At 52.3% G+C, this 18,384-nt stretch overlaps 1 protein-coding gene across 1 annotated transcript in view; it reads right to left on the bottom strand.

The window, feature by feature from the left end:
• Positions 1-17,854, bottom strand: part of LOC129849531 (exosome complex exonuclease RRP44-like) — a 28,526-nt gene extending 10,672 nt beyond the window's left edge. The window contains exons 1-2 of the mRNA XM_055916344.1: positions 17,843-17,854; positions 12,988-13,156 (exon numbers count right to left, since the gene is read on the bottom strand). Coding sequence (XP_055772319.1) covers positions 12,988-13,086 — 99 coding nt within the window. The 5' untranslated portion in view covers positions 13,087-13,156; positions 17,843-17,854. The remainder of the gene's footprint in view (positions 1-12,987; positions 13,157-17,842) is intronic.
• Positions 17,855-18,384: the final 530 nt, after the last annotated feature.

Genomic DNA, 18,384 nt, shown 5'->3' with positions numbered 1-18,384 from the left:
GGAAGGCTCTAACAGGTCAGTGTGTTGGGTGAGTCCAGTACCTGTGTGTGGAAGGCTCTAACAGGTCAGTGTGTTGGGTGAGTCCAGTACCTGTGTGTGGAAGGCTCTAACAGGTCAGTGTGTTGGGAGAGACCAGTACCTGTGTGTGGAAGGCTGTAACAGATCAGTGTGTTGGGTGAGACCAGTACCTGTGTGTGGAAGGCTCCAACAGGTCAGTGTGTTGGGTGAGTCCAGTACCTGTGTGTGGAAGGCTCTAACAGATCAGTGTGTTGGGTGAGTCCAGTACCTGTGTGTGGAAGTCTACAGAGGCTCTAACAGGTCAGTGTGTTGGGTGAGACCAGTACCTGTGTGTGGAAGGCTCTAACAGGTCAGTGTGTTGGGTGAGTCCAGTACCTGTGTGTGGAAGGCTCTAACAGGTCAGTGTGTTGGGTGAGTCCAGTACCTGTGTGTGGAAGTCTATAGAGGCTCTAACAGATCAGTGTGTTGGGTGAGTCCAGTACCTGTGTGTGGAAGTCTATAGAGGCTCTAACAGATCAGTGTGTTGGGTGAGACCAGTACCTGTGTGTGGAAGTCTACAGAGGCTCTAACAGGTCAGTGTGTTGGGTGAGACCAGTTCCTGTGTGTGGAAGGCTACAGAGGCTCTAACAGGTCAGTGTGTTGGGTGAGTCCAGTACCTGTGTGTGGAACGCTCTAACAGATCAGTGTGTTGGGTGAGACCAGTACCTGTGTGTGGAAGGCTCTAACAGGTCAGTGTGTTGGGTGAGACCAGTACCTGTGTGTGGAAGGCTCTAACAGGTCAGTGTGTTGGGTGAGTCCAGTACCTGTGTGTGGAAGGCTCTAACAGGTCAGTGTGTTGGGTGAGTCCAGTACCTGTGTGTGGAAGGCTCTAACAGATCAGTGTGTTGGGAGAGACCAGTACCTGTGTGTGGAAGGCTCTAACAGATCAGTGTGTTGGGTGAGACCAGTACCTGTGTGTGGAAGGCTCCAACAGGTCAGTGTGTTGGGTGAGTCCAGTACCTGTGTGTGGAAGTCTACAGAGGCTCTAACAGGTCAGTGTGTTGGGTGAGACCAGTACCTGTGTGTGGAAGGCTCTAACAGGTCAGTGTGTTGGGTGAGTCCAGTACCTGTGTGTGGAAGGCTCTAACAGGTCAGTGTGTTGGGTGAGTCCAGTACCTGTGTGTGGAAGGCTCTAACAGGTCAGTGTGTTGGGTGAGTCCAGTACCTGTGTGTGGAACGCTCTAACAGATCAGTGTGTTGGGTGAGACCAGTACCTGTGTGTGGAAGGCTACAGAGGCTCTAACAGGTCAGTGTGTTGGGTGAGACCAGTACCTGTGTGTGGAAGGCTCTAACAGGTCAGTGTGTTGGGTGAGTCCAGTACCTGTGTGTGGAAGGCTCTAACAGGTCAGTGTGTTGGGTGAGTCCAGTACCTGTGTGTGGAAGGCTCTAACAGGTCAGTGTGTTGGGTGAGTCCAGTACCTGTGTGTGGAAGGCTCTAACAGATCAGTGTGTTGGGAGAGACCAGTACCTGTGTGTGGAAGGCTGTAACAGATCAGTGTGTTGGGTGAGACCAGTACCTGTGTGTGGAAGTCTATAGAGGCTCTAACAGATCAGTGTGTTGGGTGAGTCCAGTACCTGTGTGTGGAAGGCTCTAACAGATCAGTGTGTTGGGAGAGACCAGTACCTGTGTGTGGAAGGCTGTAACAGATCAGTGTGTTGGGTGAGACCAGTACCTGTGTGTGGAAGTCTATAGAGGCTCTAACAGATCAGTGTGTTGGGTGAGACCAGTACCTGTGTGTGGAAGGCTACAGAGGCTCTAACAGGTCAGTGTGTTGGGTGAGTCCAGTACCTGTGTGTGGAAGGCTCTAACAGGTCAGTGTGTTGGGTGAGACCAGTACCTGTGTGTGGAAGTCTACAGAGGCTCTAACAGGTCAGTGTGTTGGGTGAGTCCAGTACCTGTGTGTGGAAGGCTCTAACAGGTCAGTGTGTTGGGTGAGTCCAGTACCTGTGTGTGGAAGGCTCTAACAGGTCAGTGTGTTGGGTGAGTCCAGTACCTGTGTGTGGAAGGCTACAGAGGCTCTAACAGGTCAGTGTGTTGGGTGAGACCAGTACCTGTGTGTGGAACGCTCTAACAGGTCAGTGTGTTGGGTGAGAACAGTACCTGTGTGTGGAAGGCTCTAACAGGTCAGTGTGTTGGGTGAGTCCAGTACCTGTGTGTGGAAGGCTGTAACAGGTCAGTGTGTTGGGTGAGACCAGTACCTGTGTGTGGAACGCTCTAACAGGTCAGTGTGTTGGGTGAGTCCAGTACCTGTGTGTGGAAGGCTGTAACAGGTCAGTGTGTTGGGTGAGACCAGTACCTGTGTGTGGAAGGCTCTAACAGGTCAGTGTGTTGGGTGAGACCAGTACCTGTGTGTGGAAGGCTACAGAGGCTCTAACAGGTCAGTGTGTTGGGTGAGTCCAGTACCTGTGTGTGGAAGGCTCTAACAGGTCAGTGTGTTGGGTGAGTCCAGTACCTGTGTGTGGAAGGCTCTAACAGGTCAGTGTGTTGGGTGAGTCCAGTACCTGTGTGTGGAAGGCTCTAACAGGTCAGTGTGTTGGGAGAGACCAGTACCTGTGTGTGGAAGGCTGTAACAGATCAGTGTGTTGGGTGAGACCAGTACCTGTGTGTGGAAGGCTCCAACAGGTCAGTGTGTTGGGTGAGTCCAGTACCTGTGTGTGGAAGTCTACAGAGGCTCTAACAGGTCAGTGTGTTGGGTGAGTCCAGTACCTGTGTGTGGAAGGCTCTAACAGGTCAGTGTGTTGTGTGAGTCCAGTACCTGTGTGTGGAAGGCTCTAACAGGTCAGTGTGTTGGGTGAGACCAGTACCTGTGTGTGGAAGGCTACAGAGGCTCTAACAGGTCAGTGTGTTGGGTGAGTCCAGTACCTGTGTGTGGAAGGCTCTAACAGGTCAGTGTGTTGGGTGAGTCCAGTACCTGTGTGTGGAAGGCTCTAACAGGTCAGTGTGTTGGGTGAGACCAGTACCTGTGTGTGGAAGGCTGTAACAGGTCAGTGTGTTGGGTGAGACCAGTACCTGTGTGTGGAAGGCTGTAACAGGTCAGTGTGTTGGGTGAGACCAGTACCTGTGTGTGGAACGCTCTAACAGGTCAGTGTGTTGGGTGAGAACAGTACCTGTGTGTGGAAGGCTCTAACAGGTCAGTGTGTTGGGTGAGAACAGTGCCTGTGTGTGGAAGGCTCCAACAGGTCAGTGTGTTGGGTGAGTCCAGTACCTGTGTGTGGAAGGCTCTAACAGATCAGTGTGTTGGGTGAGTCCAGTACCTGTGTGTGGAAGTCTACAGAGGCTCTAACAGGTCAGTGTGTTGGGTGAGACCAGTACCTGTGTGTGGAAGGCTCTAACAGGTCAGTGTGTTGGGTGAGTCCAGTACCTGTGTGTGGAAGGCTCTAACAGGTCAGTGTGTTGGGTGAGTCCAGTTCCTGTGTGTGGAAGGCTACAGAGGCTCTAACAGGTCAGTGTGTTGGGTGAGTCCAGTACCTGTGTGTGGAACGCTCTAACAGATCAGTGTGTTGGGTGAGACCAGTACCTGTGTGTGGAAGGCTCTAACAGGTCAGTGTGTTGGGTGAGACCAGTACCTGTGTGTGGAAGGCTCTAACAGGTCAGTGTGTTGGGTGAGTCCAGTACCTGTGTGTGGAAGGCTCTAACAGGTCAGTGTGTTGGGTGAGTCCAGTACCTGTGTGTGGAAGGCTCTAACAGATCAGTGTGTTGGGAGAGACCAGTACCTGTGTGTGGAAGGCTCTAACAGATCAGTGTGTTGGGTGAGACCAGTACCTGTGTGTGGAAGGCTCCAACAGGTCAGTGTGTTGGGTGAGTCCAGTACCTGTGTGTGGAAGTCTACAGAGGCTCTAACAGGTCAGTGTGTTGGGTGAGACCAGTACCTGTGTGTGGAAGGCTCTAACAGGTCAGTGTGTTGGGTGAGTCCAGTACCTGTGTGTGGAAGGCTCTAACAGGTCAGTGTGTTGGGTGAGTCCAGTACCTGTGTGTGGAAGGCTCTAACAGGTCAGTGTGTTGGGTGAGTCCAGTACCTGTGTGTGGAACGCTCTAACAGATCAGTGTGTTGGGTGAGACCAGTACCTGTGTGTGGAAGGCTACAGAGGCTCTAACAGGTCAGTGTGTTGGGTGAGACCAGTACCTGTGTGTGGAAGGCTCTAACAGATCAGTGTGTTGGGTGAGACCAGTACCTGTGTGTGGAAGGCTCTAACAGGTCAGTGTGTTGGGTGAGTCCAGTACCTGTGTGTGGAAGTCTACAGAGGCTCTAACAGGTCAGTGTGTTGGGTGAGACCAGTACCTGTGTGTGGAAGGCTCTAACAGGTCAGTGTGTTGGGTGAGTCCAGTACCTGTGTGTGGAAGGCTCTAACAGGTCAGTGTGTTGGGTGAGTCCAGTACCTGTGTGTGGAAGGCTCTAACAGGTCAGTGTGTTGGGTGAGTCCAGTACCTGTGTGTGGAAGGCTCTAACAGATCAGTGTGTTGGGAGAGACCAGTACCTGTGTGTGGAAGGCTGTAACAGATCAGTGTGTTGGGTGAGACCAGTACCTGTGTGTGGAAGTCTATAGAGGCTCTAACAGATCAGTGTGTTGGGTGAGTCCAGTACCTGTGTGTGGAACGCTCTAACAGATCAGTGTGTTGGGTGAGACCAGTACCTGTGTGTGGAAGGCTCTAACAGGTCAGTGTGTTGGGTGAGTCCAGTACCTGTGTGTGGAAGGCTCTAACAGGTCAGTGTGTTGGGTGAGACCAGTACCTGTGTGTGGAAGTCTATAGAGGCTCTAACAGATCAGTGTGTTGGGTGAGTCCAGTACCTGTGTGTGGAAGGCTCTAACAGACCAGTGTGTTGGGTGAGACCAGTACCTGTGTGTGGAAGTCTACAGAGGCTCTAACTGGTCAGTGTGTTGGGTGAGACCAGTACCTGTGTGTGGAAGGCTCTAACAGGTCAGTGTGTTGGGTGAGACCAGTACCTGTGTGTGGAAGGCTCTAACAGGTCAGTGTGTTGGGTGAGACCAGTACCTGTGTGTGGAAGGCTACAGAGGCTCTAACAGGTCAGTGTGTTGGGTGAGTCCAGTACCTGTGTGTGGAAGGCTCTAACAGGTCAGTGTGTTGGGTGAGACCAGTACCTGTGTGTGGAAGGCTACAGAGGCTCTAACAGGTCAGTGTGTTGGGTGAGACCAGTTCCTGTGTGTGGAAGGCTCTAACAGGTCAGTGTGTTGGGTGAGTCCAGTACCTGTGTGTGGAAGGCTCTAACAGGTCAGTGTGTTGGGTGAGTCCAGTACCTGTGTGTGGAAGGCTCTAACAGGTCAGTGTGTTGGGTGAGTCCAGTACCTGTGTGTGGAAGGCTCCAACAGGTCAGTGTGTTGGTTGAGTCCAGTACCTGTGTGTGGAAGGCTCTAACAGGTCAGTGTGTTGGGTGAGTCCAGTACCTGTGTGTGGAAGGCTCTAACAGGTCAGTGTGTTGGGTGAGTCCAGTACCTGTGTGTGGAAGGCTCTAACAGGTCAGTGTGTTGGGTGAGTCCAGTACCTGTGTGTGGAAGGCTCTAACAGATCAGTGTGTTGGGTGAGTCCAGTACCTGTGTGTGGAAGTCTACAGAGGCTCTAACAGGTCAGTGTGTTGGGTGAGACCAGTACCTGTGTGTGGAAGGCTCTAACAGATCAGTGTGTTGGGTGAGTCCAGTACCTGTGTGTGGAAGTCTACAGAGGCTCTACAAGGTCAGTGTGTTGGGTGAGTCCAGTACCTGTGTGTGGAAGGCTCTAACAGGTCAGTGTGTTGGGTGAGTCCAGTACCTGTGTGTGGAACGCTCTAACAGATCAGTGTGTTGGGTGAGACCAGTACCTGTGTGTGGAAGGCTGTAACAGGTCAGTGTGTTGGGTGAGACCAGTACCTGTGTGTGGAACGCTCTAACAGGTCAGTGTGTTGGGTGAGAACAGTACCTGTGTGTGGAAGGCTCTAACAGGTCAGTGTGTTGGGTGAGTCCAGTACCTGTGTGTGGAAGGCTACAGAGGCTCTAACAGGTCAGTGTGTTGGGTGAGACCAGTACCTGTGTGTGGAACGCTCTAACAGGTCAGTGTGTTGGGTGAGTCCAGTACCTGTGTGTGGAAGGCTCTAACAGGTCAGTGTGTTGGGTGAGTCCAGTACCTGTGTGTGGAAGGCTCTAACAGGTCAGTGTGTTGGGTGAGTCCAGTACCTGTGTGTGGAAGGCTCTAACAGGTCAGTGTGTTGGGAGAGACCAGTACCTGTGTGTGGAAGGCTGTAACAGATCAGTGTGTTGGGTGAGACCAGTACCTGTGTGTGGAAGGCTCCAACAGGTCAGTGTGTTGGGTGAGTCCAGTACCTGTGTGTGGAAGGCTCTAACAGATCAGTGTGTTGGGTGAGTCCAGTACCTGTGTGTGGAAGTCTACAGAGGCTCTAACAGGTCAGTGTGTTGGGTGAGACCAGTACCTGTGTGTGGAAGGCTCTAACAGGTCAGTGTGTTGGGTGAGTCCAGTACCTGTGTGTGGAAGGCTCTAACAGGTCAGTGTGTTGGGTGAGTCCAGTACCTGTGTGTGGAAGTCTATAGAGGCTCTAACAGATCAGTGTGTTGGGTGAGTCCAGTACCTGTGTGTGGAAGTCTATAGAGGCTCTAACAGATCAGTGTGTTGGGTGAGACCAGTACCTGTGTGTGGAAGTCTACAGAGGCTCTAACAGGTCAGTGTGTTGGGTGAGACCAGTTCCTGTGTGTGGAAGGCTACAGAGGCTCTAACAGGTCAGTGTGTTGGGTGAGTCCAGTACCTGTGTGTGGAACGCTCTAACAGATCAGTGTGTTGGGTGAGACCAGTACCTGTGTGTGGAAGGCTCTAACAGGTCAGTGTGTTGGGTGAGTCCAGTACCTGTGTGTGGAAGGCTCTAACAGATCAGTGTGTTGGGAGAGACCAGTACCTGTGTGTGGAAGGCTCTAACAGATCAGTGTGTTGGGTGAGACCAGTACCTGTGTGTGGAAGGCTCCAACAGGTCAGTGTGTTGGGTGAGTCCAGTACCTGTGTGTGGAAGTCTACAGAGGCTCTAACAGGTCAGTGTGTTGGGTGAGACCAGTACCTGTGTGTGGAAGGCTCTAACAGGTCAGTGTGTTGGGTGAGTCCAGTACCTGTGTGTGGAAGGCTCTAACAGGTCAGTGTGTTGGGTGAGTCCAGTACCTGTGTGTGGAAGGCTCTAACAGGTCAGTGTGTTGGGTGAGTCCAGTACCTGTGTGTGGAACGCTCTAACAGATCAGTGTGTTGGGTGAGACCAGTACCTGTGTGTGGAAGGCTACAGAGGCTCTAACAGGTCAGTGTGTTGGGTGAGACCAGTACCTGTGTGTGGAAGGCTCTAACAGGTCAGTGTGTTGGGTGAGTCCAGTACCTGTGTGTGGAAGGCTCTAACAGGTCAGTGTGTTGGGTGAGTCCAGTACCTGTGTGTGGAAGGCTCTAACAGATCAGTGTGTTGGGAGAGACCAGTACCTGTGTGTGGAAGGCTGTAACAGATCAGTGTGTTGGGTGAGACCAGTACCTGTGTGTGGAAGGCTCTAACAGATCAGTGTGTTGGGAGAGACCAGTACCTGTGTGTGGAAGGCTGTAACAGATCAGTGTGTTGGGTGAGACCAGTACCTGTGTGTGGAAGTCTATAGAGGCTCTAACAGATCAGTGTGTTGGGTGAGACCAGTACCTGTGTGTGGAAGGCTACAGAGGCTCTAACAGGTCAGTGTGTTGGGTGAGTCCAGTACCTGTGTGTGGAAGGCTCTAACAGGTCAGTGTGTTGGGTGAGACCAGTACCTGTGTGTGGAAGTCTACAGAGGCTCTAACAGGTCAGTGTGTTGGGTGAGTCCAGTACCTGTGTGTGGAAGGCTCTAACAGGTCAGTGTGTTGGGTGAGACCAGTACCTGTGTGTGGAAGTCTACAGAGGCTCTAACAGGTCAGTGTGTTGGGTGAGTCCAGTACCTGTGTGTGGAAGGCTCTAACAGGTCAGTGTGTTGGGTGAGTCCAGTACCTGTGTGTGGAAGGCTCTAACAGGTCAGTGTGTTGGGTGAGTCCAGTACCTGTGTGTGGAAGGCTCTAACAGATCAGTGTGTTGGGAGAGACCAGTACCTGTGTGTGGAAGGCTGTAACAGATCAGTGTGTTGGGTGAGACCAGTACCTGTGTGTGGAAGGCTCCAACAGGGCAGTGTGTTGGGTGAGTCCAGTACCTGTGTGTGGAAGGCTCTAACAGATCAGTGTGTTGGGTGAGTCCAGTACCTGTGTGTGGAAGTCTACAGAGGCTCTAACAGGTCAGTGTGTTGGGTGAGACCAGTACCTGTGTGTGGAAGTCTACAGAGGCTCTAACAGGTCAGTGTGTTGGGTGAGTCCAGTACCTGTGTGTGGAAGGCTCTAACAGGTCAGTGTGTTGGGTGAGACCAGTACCTGTGTGTGGAAGTCTACAGAGGCTCTAACAGGTCAGTGTGTTGGGTGAGTCCAGTACCTGTGTGTGGAAGGCTCTAACAGGTCAGTGTGTTGGGTGAGACCAGTACCTGTGTGTGGAAGGCTACAGAGGCTCTAACAGGTCAGTGTGTTGGGTGAGTCCAGTACCTGTGTGTGGAAGGCTCTAACAGGTCAGTGTGTTGGGTGAGTCCAGTACCTGTGTGTGGAAGGCTCTAACAGGTCAGTGTGTTGGGTGAGACCAGTACCTGTGTGTGGAAGTCTATAGAGGCTCTAACAGATCAGTGTGTTGGGTGAGTCCAGTACCTGTGTGTGGAAGGCTCTAACAGACCAGTGTGTTGGGTGAGACCAGTACCTGTGTGTGGAAGTCTACAGAGGCTCTAACTGGTCAGTGTGTTGGGTGAGACCAGTACCTGTGTGTGGAAGGCTACAGAGGCTCTAACAGGTCAGTGTGTTGGGTGAGTCCAGTACCTGTGTGTGGAAGGCTCTAACAGGTCAGTGTGTTGGGTGAGACCAGTACCTGTGTGTGGAAGTCTACAGAGGCTCTAACAGGTCAGTGTGTTGGGTGAGTCCAGTACCTGTGTGTGGAAGGCTCTAACAGGTCAGTGTGTTGGGTGAGTCCAGTACCTGTGTGTGGAAGGCTCTAACAGGTCAGTGTGTTGGGTGAGACCAGTACCTGTGTGTGGAAGTCTACAGAGGCTCTAACAGGTCAGTGTGTTGGGTGAGTCCAGTACCTGTGTGTGGAAGGCTCTAACAGGTCAGTGTGTTGGGTGAGTCCAGTACCTGTGTGTGGAAGGCTCTAACAGGTCAGTGTGTTGGGTGAGTCCAGTACCTGTGTGTGGAACGCTCTAACAGATCAGTGTGTTGGGTGAGACCAGTACCTGTGTGTGGAAGGCTCTAACAGGTCAGTGTGTTGGGTGAGACCAGTACCTGTGTGTGGAAGGCTCTAACAGGTCAGTGTGTTGGGTGAGTCCAGTACCTGTGTGTGGAAGGCTACAGAGGCTCTAACAGGTCAGTGTGTTGGGTGAGTCCAGTACCTGTGTGTGGAAGGCTCTAACAGGTCAGTGTGTTGGGTGAGTCCAGTACCTGTGTGTGGAAGGCTCTAACAGATCAGTGTGTTGGGAGAGACCAGTACCTGTGTGTGGAAGGCTGTAACAGATCAGTGTGTTGGGTGAGACCAGTACCTGTGTGTGGAAGGCTCCAACAGGGCAGTGTGTTGGGTGAGTCCAGTACCTGTGTGTGGAAGGCTCTAACAGATCAGTGTGTTGGGTGAGTCCAGTACCTGTGTGTGGAAGTCTACAGAGGCTCTAACAGGTCAGTGTGTTGGGTGAGACCAGTACCTGTGTGTGGAAGTCTACAGAGGCTCTAACAGGTCAGTGTGTTGGGTGAGTCCAGTACCTGTGTGTGGAAGGCTCTAACAGGTCAGTGTGTTGGGTGAGACCAGTACCTGTGTGTGGAAGTCTACAGAGGCTCTAACAGGTCAGTGTGTTGGGTGAGTCCAGTACCTGTGTGTGGAAGGCTCTAACAGGTCAGTGTGTTGGGTGAGTCCAGTACCTGTGTGTGGAAGGCTCTAACAGATCAGTGTGTTGGGTGAGTCCAGTACCTGTGTGTGGAAGTCTACAGAGGCTCTAACAGGTCAGTGTGTTGGGTGAGACCAGTACCTGTGTGTGGAAGGCTCTAACAGATCAGTGTGTTGGGTGAGTCCAGTACCTGTGTGTGGAAGTCTACAGAGGCTCTAACAGGTCAGTGTGTTGGGTGAGTCCAGTACCTGTGTGTGGAAGGCTCTAACAGGTCAGTGTGTTGGGTGAGTCCAGTACCTGTGTGTGGAAGGCTCTAACAGGTCAGTGTGTTGGGTGAGTCCAGTTCCTGTGTGTGGAAGGCTCTAACAGATCAGTGTGTTGGGTGAGACCAGTACCTGTGTGTGGAAGGCTACAGAGGCTCTAACAGGTCAGTGTGTTGGGTGAGTCCAGTACCTGTGTGTGGAAGGCTCTAACAGGTCAGTGTGTTGGGTGAGTCCAGTACCTGTGTGTGGAAGGCTCTAACAGGTCAGTGTGTTGGGTGAGACCAGTACCTGTGTGTGGAAGGCTACAGAGGCTCTAACAGGTCAGTGTGTTGGGTGAGTCCAGTACCTGTGTGTGGAAGGCTCTAACAGACCAGTGTGTTGGGTGAGACCAGTACCTGTGTGTGGAAGGCTCTAACAGGTCAGTGTGTTGGGTGAGACCAGTACCTGTGTGTGGAAGTCTACAGAGGCTCTAACAGGTCAGTGTGTTGGGTGAGTCCAGTACCTGTGTGTGGAAGGCTCTAACAGGTCAGTGTGTTGGGTGAGTCCAGTACCTGTGTGTGGAAGGCTCTAACAGGTCAGTGTGTTGGGTGAGTCCAGTACCTGTGTGTGGAAGGCTCTAACAGGTCAGTGTGTTGGGTGAGTCCAGTACCTGTGTGTGGAAGGCTCTAACAGGTCAGTGTGTTGGGTGAGTCCAGTACCTGTGTGTGGAACGCTCTAACAGATCAGTGTGTTGGGTGAGACCAGTACCTGTGTGTGGAACGCTCTAACAGGTCAGTGTGTTGGGTGAGAACAGTACCTGTGTGTGGAAGGCTCTAACAGGTCAGTGTGTTGGGTGAGTCCAGTACCTGTGTGTGGAAGGCTCTAACAGGTCAGTGTGTTGGGAGAGACCAGTACCTGTGTGTGGAAGGCTGTAACAGATCAGTGTGTTGGGTGAGACCAGTACCTGTGTGTGGAAGGCTCCAACAGGTCAGTGTGTTGGGTGAGTCCAGTACCTGTGTGTGGAAGGCTCTAACAGATCAGTGTGTTGGGTGAGTCCAGTACCTGTGTGTGGAAGGCTCTAACAGATCAGTGTGTTGGGTGAGACCAGTACCTGTGTGTGGAAGGCTGTAACAGATCAGTGTGTTGGGTGAGACCAGTACCTGTGTGTGGAAGGCTCCAACAGGTCAGTGTGTTGGGTGAGTCCAGTACCTGTGTGTGGAAGGCTCTAACAGGTCAGTGTGTTGGGTGAGACCAGTACCTGTGTGTGGAAGGCTGTAACAGATCAGTGTGTTGGGTGAGACCAGTACCTGTGTGTGGAAGGCTCCAACAGGTCAGTGTGTTGGGTGAGTCCAGTACCTGTGTGTGGAAGGCTCTAACAGGTCAGTGTGTTGGGTGAGACCAGTACCTGTGTGTGGAAGGCTCTAACAGATCAGTGTGTTGGGTGAGTCCAGTACCTGTGTGTGGAAGTCTACAGAGGCTCTAACAGGTCAGTGTGTTGGGTGAGTCCAGTACCTGTGTGTGGAAGGCTCTAACAGGTCAGTGTGTTGGGTGAGTCCAGTACCTGTGTGTGGAAGGCTCTAACAGGTCAGTGTGTTGGGTGAGACCAGTACCTGTGTGTGGAAGGCTACAGAGGCTCTAACAGGTCAGTGTGTTGGGTGAGACCAGTACCTGTGTGTGGAAGGCTCTAACAGATCAGTGTGTTGGGTGAGACCAGTACCTGTGTGTGGAACGCTCTAACAGGTCAGTGTGTTGGGTGAGAACAGTACCTGTGTGTGGAAGGCTCTAACAGGTCAGTGTGTTGGGTGAGTCCAGTACCTGTGTGTGGAAGGCTCTAACAGGTCAGTGTGTTGGGAGAGACCAGTACCTGTGTGTGGAAGGCTGTAACAGATCAGTGTGTTGGGTGAGACCAGTACCTGTGTGTGGAAGGCTCCAACAGGTCAGTGTGTTGGGTGAGTCCAGTACCTGTGTGTGGAAGGCTCTAACAGATCAGTGTGTTGGGTGAGTCCAGTACCTGTGTGTGGAAGGCTCTAACAGATCAGTGTGTTGGGTGAGACCAGTACCTGTGTGTGGAAGGCTGTAACAGATCAGTGTGTTGGGTGAGACCAGTACCTGTGTGTGGAAGGCTCCAACAGGTCAGTGTGTTGGGTGAGTCCAGTACCTGTGTGTGGAAGGCTCTAACAGATCAGTGTGTTGGGTGAGACCAGTACCTGTGTGTGGAAGGCTCTAACAGGTCAGTGTGTTGGGTGAGTCCAGTACCTGTGTGTGGAAGGCTCCAACAGGTCAGTGTGTTGGGTGAGTCCAGTACCTGTGTGTGGAAGTCTACAGAGGCTCTAACAGGTCAGTGTGTTGGGTGAGACCAGTACCTGTGTGTGGAAGGCTCTAACAGGTCAGTGTGTTGGGTGAGTCCAGTACCTGTGTGTGGAAGGCTCTAACAGGTCAGTGTGTTGGGTGAGTCCAGTACCTGTGTGTGGAAGGCTCTAACAGGTCAGTGTGTTGGGTGAGTCCAGTACCTGTGTGTGGAACGCTCTAACAGATCAGTGTGTTGGGTGAGACCAGTACCTGTGTGTGGAAGGCTACAGAGGCTCTAACAGGTCAGTGTGTTGGGTGAGACCAGTACCTGTGTGTGGAAGGCTCTAACAGGTCAGTGTGTTGGGTGAGACCAGTACCTGTGTGTGGAAGGCTCTAACAGATCAGTGTGTTGGGTGAGACCAGTACCTGTGTGTGGAAGGCTCTAACAGATCAGTGTGTTGGGTGAGTCCAGTACCTGTGTGTGGAAGGCTACAGAGGCTCGCTGTGCGTACTGGGCCATCTTGTGTCTGTAGTTGAGGTTGTTGCAGAGGGCAGACTGCTTGTGTTTGTCCATCAGGTCTGGGTAGGTGCTGTCTGCTTCAATGGCTACAGCCAGCAGCCGATGCACGATGATGTCAGAGTATCTGTAGAGGTTAAAATCACATCAGAACCAGAGTGTGGACCAGTCAGATGTAGAGAGAGAGAGAGAGTGGACCAGTCAGAGGTAGAGAGAGAGTGTAGACCAGTCAGAGGTAGAGAGAGAGAGTGTGGACCAGTCAGAGGTAGAGAGAGAGAGTGTAGACCAGTCAGAGGTAGAGAGAGAGAGTGGACAAGTCATAGTTAGAGAGAGAGTGTAGACCAGTCAGAGGTAGAGAGAGAGAGAGTGGACCAGTCAAAGGTAGAGAGAGAGTGTGGACCAGTCATAGTTAGAGAGAGAGAGTGTGGACCAGTCATAGTTAGAGAGTGTAGACCAGTCAGAGGTAGAGAGAGAGAGTGGACCAGTCAGAGGTAGAGAGAGAGAGTGGACCAGTCAGAGGTAGAGAGAGAGAGTGGACCAGTCAGAGGTAGAGAGAGAGAGAGTGGACCAGTCAGAGGTAGAGAGAGAGAGAGTGGACCAGTCAGAGGTAGAGAGAGAGAGAGTGGACCAGTCAGAGGTAGAGAGAGAGAGAGTGGACCAGTCAGAGGTAGAGAGAGAGAGAGTGGACCAGTCAGAGGTAGAGAGAGAGAGAGAGGACCAGTCAGAGGTAGAGAGAGAGAGAGTGGACCAGTCAGAGGTAGAGAGAGAGTGTAGAACAGTCAGAGGTAGAGAGAGAGAGAGTAGACCAGTCAGAGGTAGAGAGAGAGAGTGGACCAGTCAGAGGTAGAGAGAGAGAGAGTGGACCAGTCAGATGTAGAGAGAGAGAGAGTGGACCAGTCAGATGTAGAGAGAGAGAGAGTGTGGACCAGTCAGATGTAGAGAGAGAGAGTGTGGACCAGTCAGAGGTAGAGAGAGAGAGTGTGGACCAGTCAGAGGTAGAGAGAGAGTGTAGAACAGTCAGAGGTAGAGAGAGAGAGTGTGGACCAGTCAGAGGTAGAGAGAGAGTGTAGACCAGTCAGAGGTAGAGAGAGAGAGAGTGGACCAGTCAGAGGTAGAGAGAGAGAGAGTGGACCAGTCAGAGGTAGAGAGAGAGAGTGGACCAGTCATAGTTAGAGAGAGAGTGTAGACCAGTCAGAGGTAGAGAGAGAGAGTGGACCAGTCAGAGGTAGAGAGAGAGAGAGAGGACCAGTCAGAGGTAGAGAGAGAGAGAGTGGACCAGTCAGAGGTAGAGAGAGAGAGTGGACCAGTCAGAGGTAGAGAGAGAGAGAGTGGACCAGTCAGAGGTAGAGAGAGAGAGAGTAGACCAGTCAGAGGTAGAGAGAGAGAGAGTAGACCAGTCAGAGGTAGAGAGAGAGTGTGGACCAGTCAGAGGTAGAGAGAGAGAGTGGACCAGTCAGAGGTAGAGAGAGAGAGAGTGGACCAGTCAGAGGTAGAGAGAGAGAGAGTGGACCAGTCAGAGGTAGAGAGAGAGAGAGTGGACCAGTCAGATGTAGAGAGAGAGAGAGTGGACCAGTCAGATGTAGAGAGAGAGAGAGTGGACCAGTCAGAGGTAGAGAGAGAGAGAGTGTGGACCAGTCAGAGGTAGAGAGAGAGAGAGTGTGGACCAGTCAGAGGTAGAGAGAGAGAGAGTGTGGACCAGTCAGAGGTAGAGAGAGAGAGTGTGGACCAGTCAGAGGTAGAGAGAGAGAGTGGACCAGTCAGATGTAGAGAGAGAGAGTGTGGACCAGTCAGAGGTAGAGAGAGAGAGTGGACCAGTCAGAGGTAGAGAGAGAGAGTGGACCAGTCAGAGGTAGAGAGAGAGAGTGGACCAGTCAGATGTAGAGAGAGAGTGTGGACCAGTCAGAGGTAGAGAGAGAGAGTGTGGACCAGTCAGATGTAGAGAGAGAGAGAGTGGACCAGTCAGAGGTAGAGAGAGAGAGTGGACCAGTCAGAGGTAGAGAGAGAGAGTGGACCAGTCAGAGGTAGAGAGAGAGAGTGGACCAGTCAGAGGTAGAGAGAGAGAGTGGACCAGTCAGATGTAGAGAGAGAGTGTGGACCAGTCAGAGGTAGAGAGAGAGAGAGTGGACCAGTCAGATGTAGAGAGAGAGAGTGTGGACCAGTCAGATGTAGAGAGAGAGAGAGTGGACCAGTCAGATGTAGAGAGAGAGAGTGTGGACCAGTCAGAGGTAGAGAGAGAGAGTGGACCAGTCAGAGGTAGAGAGAGAGAGTGGACCAGTCAGAGGTAGAGAGAGAGAGTGGACCAGTCAGATGTAGAGAGAGAGTGTGGACCAGTCAGAGGTAGAGAGAGAGAGAGTGGACCAGTCAGAGGTAGAGAGAGAGAGAGTGTGGACCAGTCAGAGGTAGAGAGAGAGAGAGAGTGGACCAGTCAGAGGTAGAGGGAGAGAGTGGACCAGTCAGAGGTAGAGGGAGAGAGTGGACCAGTCAGAGGTAGAGAGAGAGAGTGGACCAGTCATAGTTAGAGAGAGAGAGAGTGGACCAGTCAGAGGTAGAGAGAGAGAGTGTAGACCAGTCAGAGGTAGAGAGAGAGAGTGTGGACCAGTCAGAGGTAGAGAGAGAGAGAGTGGACCAGTCAGAGGTAGAGAGAGAGAGAGTGGACCAGTCAGAGGTAGAGAGAGAGAGTGGACCAGTCAGAGGTAGAGAGAGAGAGTGTGGACCAGTCAGAGGTAGAGAGAGAGAGAGTAGACCAGTCAGAGGTAGAGAGAGAGAGAGTAGACCAGTCAGAGGTAGAGAGAGAGTGTGGACCAGTCAGAGGTAGAGAGAGAGAGTGGACCAGTCAGAGGTAGAGAGAGAGAGAGTGGACCAGTCAGATGTAGAGAGAGAGAGAGTGGACCAGTCAGAGGTAGAGAGAGAGAGAGTGTGGACCAGTCAGAGGTAGAGAGAGAGAGAGTGTGGACCAGTCAGAGGTAGAGAGAGAGAGAGTGTGGACCAGTCAGAGGTAGAGAGAGAGTGTGGACCAGTCAGAGGTAGAGAGAGAGAGTGTGGACCAGTCAGAGGTAGAGAGAGAGAGAGTGTGGACCAGTCAGAGGTAGAGAGAGAGTGTGGACCAGTCAGATGTAGAGAGAGAGAGAGTGGACCAGTCAGATGTAGAGAGAGAGAGTGTGGACCAGTCAGAGGTAGAGAGAGAGAGAGTGGACCAGTCAGAGGTAGAGAGAGAGAGAGTGGACCAGTCAGAGGTAGAGAGAGAGAGTGGACCAGTCAGAGGTAGAGAGAGAGAGTGGACCAGTCAGAGGTAGAGAGAGAGAGTGTGGACCAGTCAGAGGTAGAGAGAGAGAGAGTGGACCAGTCAGATGTAGAGAGAGAGAGAGTGGACCAGTCAGAGGTAGAGAGAGAGAGTGTAGACCAGTCAGAGGTAGAGAGAGAGAGTGTGGACCAGTCAGAGGTAGAGAGAGAGAGAGTGGACCAGTCAGAGGTAGAGAGAGAGAGTGGACCAGTCAGAGGTAGAGAGAGAGAGTGGACCAGTCAGAGGTAGAGAGAGAGAGAGAGTGGACCAGTCAGAGGTAGAGAGAGAGAGAGAGTGGACCAGTCAGAGGTAGAGAGAGAGAGTGGACCAGTCAGAGGTAGAGAGAGAGAGAGTGGACCAGTCAGAGGTAGAGAGAGAGAGAGTGTGGACCAGTCAGAGGTAAAGAGAGAGAGAGAGAGTGGACCAGTCAGAGGTAGAGGGAGAGTGTGGACCAGTCAGAGGTAGAGAGAGAGAGTGGACCAGTCAGAGGTAGAGAGAGAGAGTGGACCAGTCATAGTTAGAGAGAGAGAGAGTGGACCAGTCATAGTTAGAGAGAGAGAGAGTGGACCAGTCATAGTTAGAGAGAGAGAGAGTGTAGACCAGTCAGAGGTAGAGAGAGAGAGTGTGGACCAGTCAGAGGTAGAGAGAGAGAGAGTGGACCAGTCAGAGGTAGAGAGAGAGAGAGTGGACCAGTCAGAGGTAGAGAGAGAGAGAGTGGACCAGTCAGAGGTAGAGAGAGAGAGTGGACCAGTCAGAGGTAGAGAGAGAGTGTGGACCAGTCAGAGGTAAAGAGAGAGAGAGAGTGGACCAGTCAGAGGTAGAGGGAGAGAGTGGACCAGTCAGAGGTAGAGAGAGAGAGAGTGTGGACCGTCTGATAGGTGAAGTGTGTGTTCTCACCGTCTGATAGGTGAGGTGTGTGTTCTCACCGTCTGATAGGTGAAGTGTGTGTTCTCACCGTCTGATAGGTGAGGTGTGTGTTCTCACCGTCTGATAGGTGAGGTGTGTGTTCTCACCGTCTGATAGGTGAGGTGTGTGTTCTCACCGTCTGATAGGTGAGGTGTGTGTTTTCACCGTCTGATAGGTGAGGTGTGTGTTCTCACCGTCTGATAGGTGAGGTGTGTGTTCTCACCGTCTGATAGGTGAGATGTGTGTTCTCACCGTCTGATAGGTGAGGTGTGTGTTCTCACCGTCTGATAAGTGAGGTGTGTGTTCTCACCGTCTGATAAGTGAGGTGTGTTCTCACCGTCTGATAGGTGAGGTGTGTGTTCTCACCGTCTGATAGGTGAGGTGTGTGTTCTCACCGTCTGATAGGTGAGGTGTGTGTTCTCACCGTCTGATAGGTGAGGTGTGTGTTCTCACCGTCTGATAGGTGAAGTGTGTGTTCTCACCGTCCGATAGGCGGGGTGTGTGTTCTCACCGTCCGATAGGCGAGGTGTGTGTTCTCACCGTCCGATAGGCGAGGTGTGTGTTCTCACCGTCCGATAGGCGAGGTGTGTGTTCTCACCGTCCGATAGGCGAGGTGTGTGTTCTCACCGTCTGATAGGCGAGGTGTGTGTTCTCACCGTCTGATAGGCGAGGTGTGTGTTCTCACCGTCTGATAGGCGAGGTGTGTGTTCTCACCGTCTGATAGGCGAGGTGTGTGTTCTCACCGTCTGATAGGCGAGGTGTGTGTTCTCACCGTCTGATAGGCGAGGTGTGTGTTCTCACTGTCTGATAGGTGAGGTGTGTGTTCTCACCGTCTGATAGGTGAGGTGTGTGTTCTCACCGTCTGATAGGTGAGGTGTGTGTTCTCACCGTCTGATAGGTGAAGTGTGTGTTCTCACCGTCCGATAGGTGGGGTGTGTGTTTTCACCGTCCGATAGGTGAGGTGTGTGTTCTCACCGTCCGATAGGTGAGGTGTGTGTTCTCACCGTCTGATAGGTGAGGTGTGTGTTCTCACCGTCTGATAGGTGAGGTGTGTGTTCTCACCGTCTGATAGGCGAGGTGTGTGTTCTCACCGTCTGATAGGCGAGGTGTGTGTTCTCACCGTCTGATAGGCGAGGTGTGTGTTCTCACCGTCTGATAGGCGAGGTGTG

Source organism: Salvelinus fontinalis, unplaced genomic scaffold (assembly GCF_029448725.1).
Source record: "Salvelinus fontinalis isolate EN_2023a unplaced genomic scaffold, ASM2944872v1 scaffold_1514, whole genome shotgun sequence".
NCBI lineage: Eukaryota > Metazoa > Chordata > Actinopteri > Salmoniformes > Salmonidae > Salvelinus > Salvelinus fontinalis.
The sequence above is the reverse complement of the archived record's forward strand: the minus strand, read 5'-3'. Positions and strand labels throughout refer to the sequence as shown.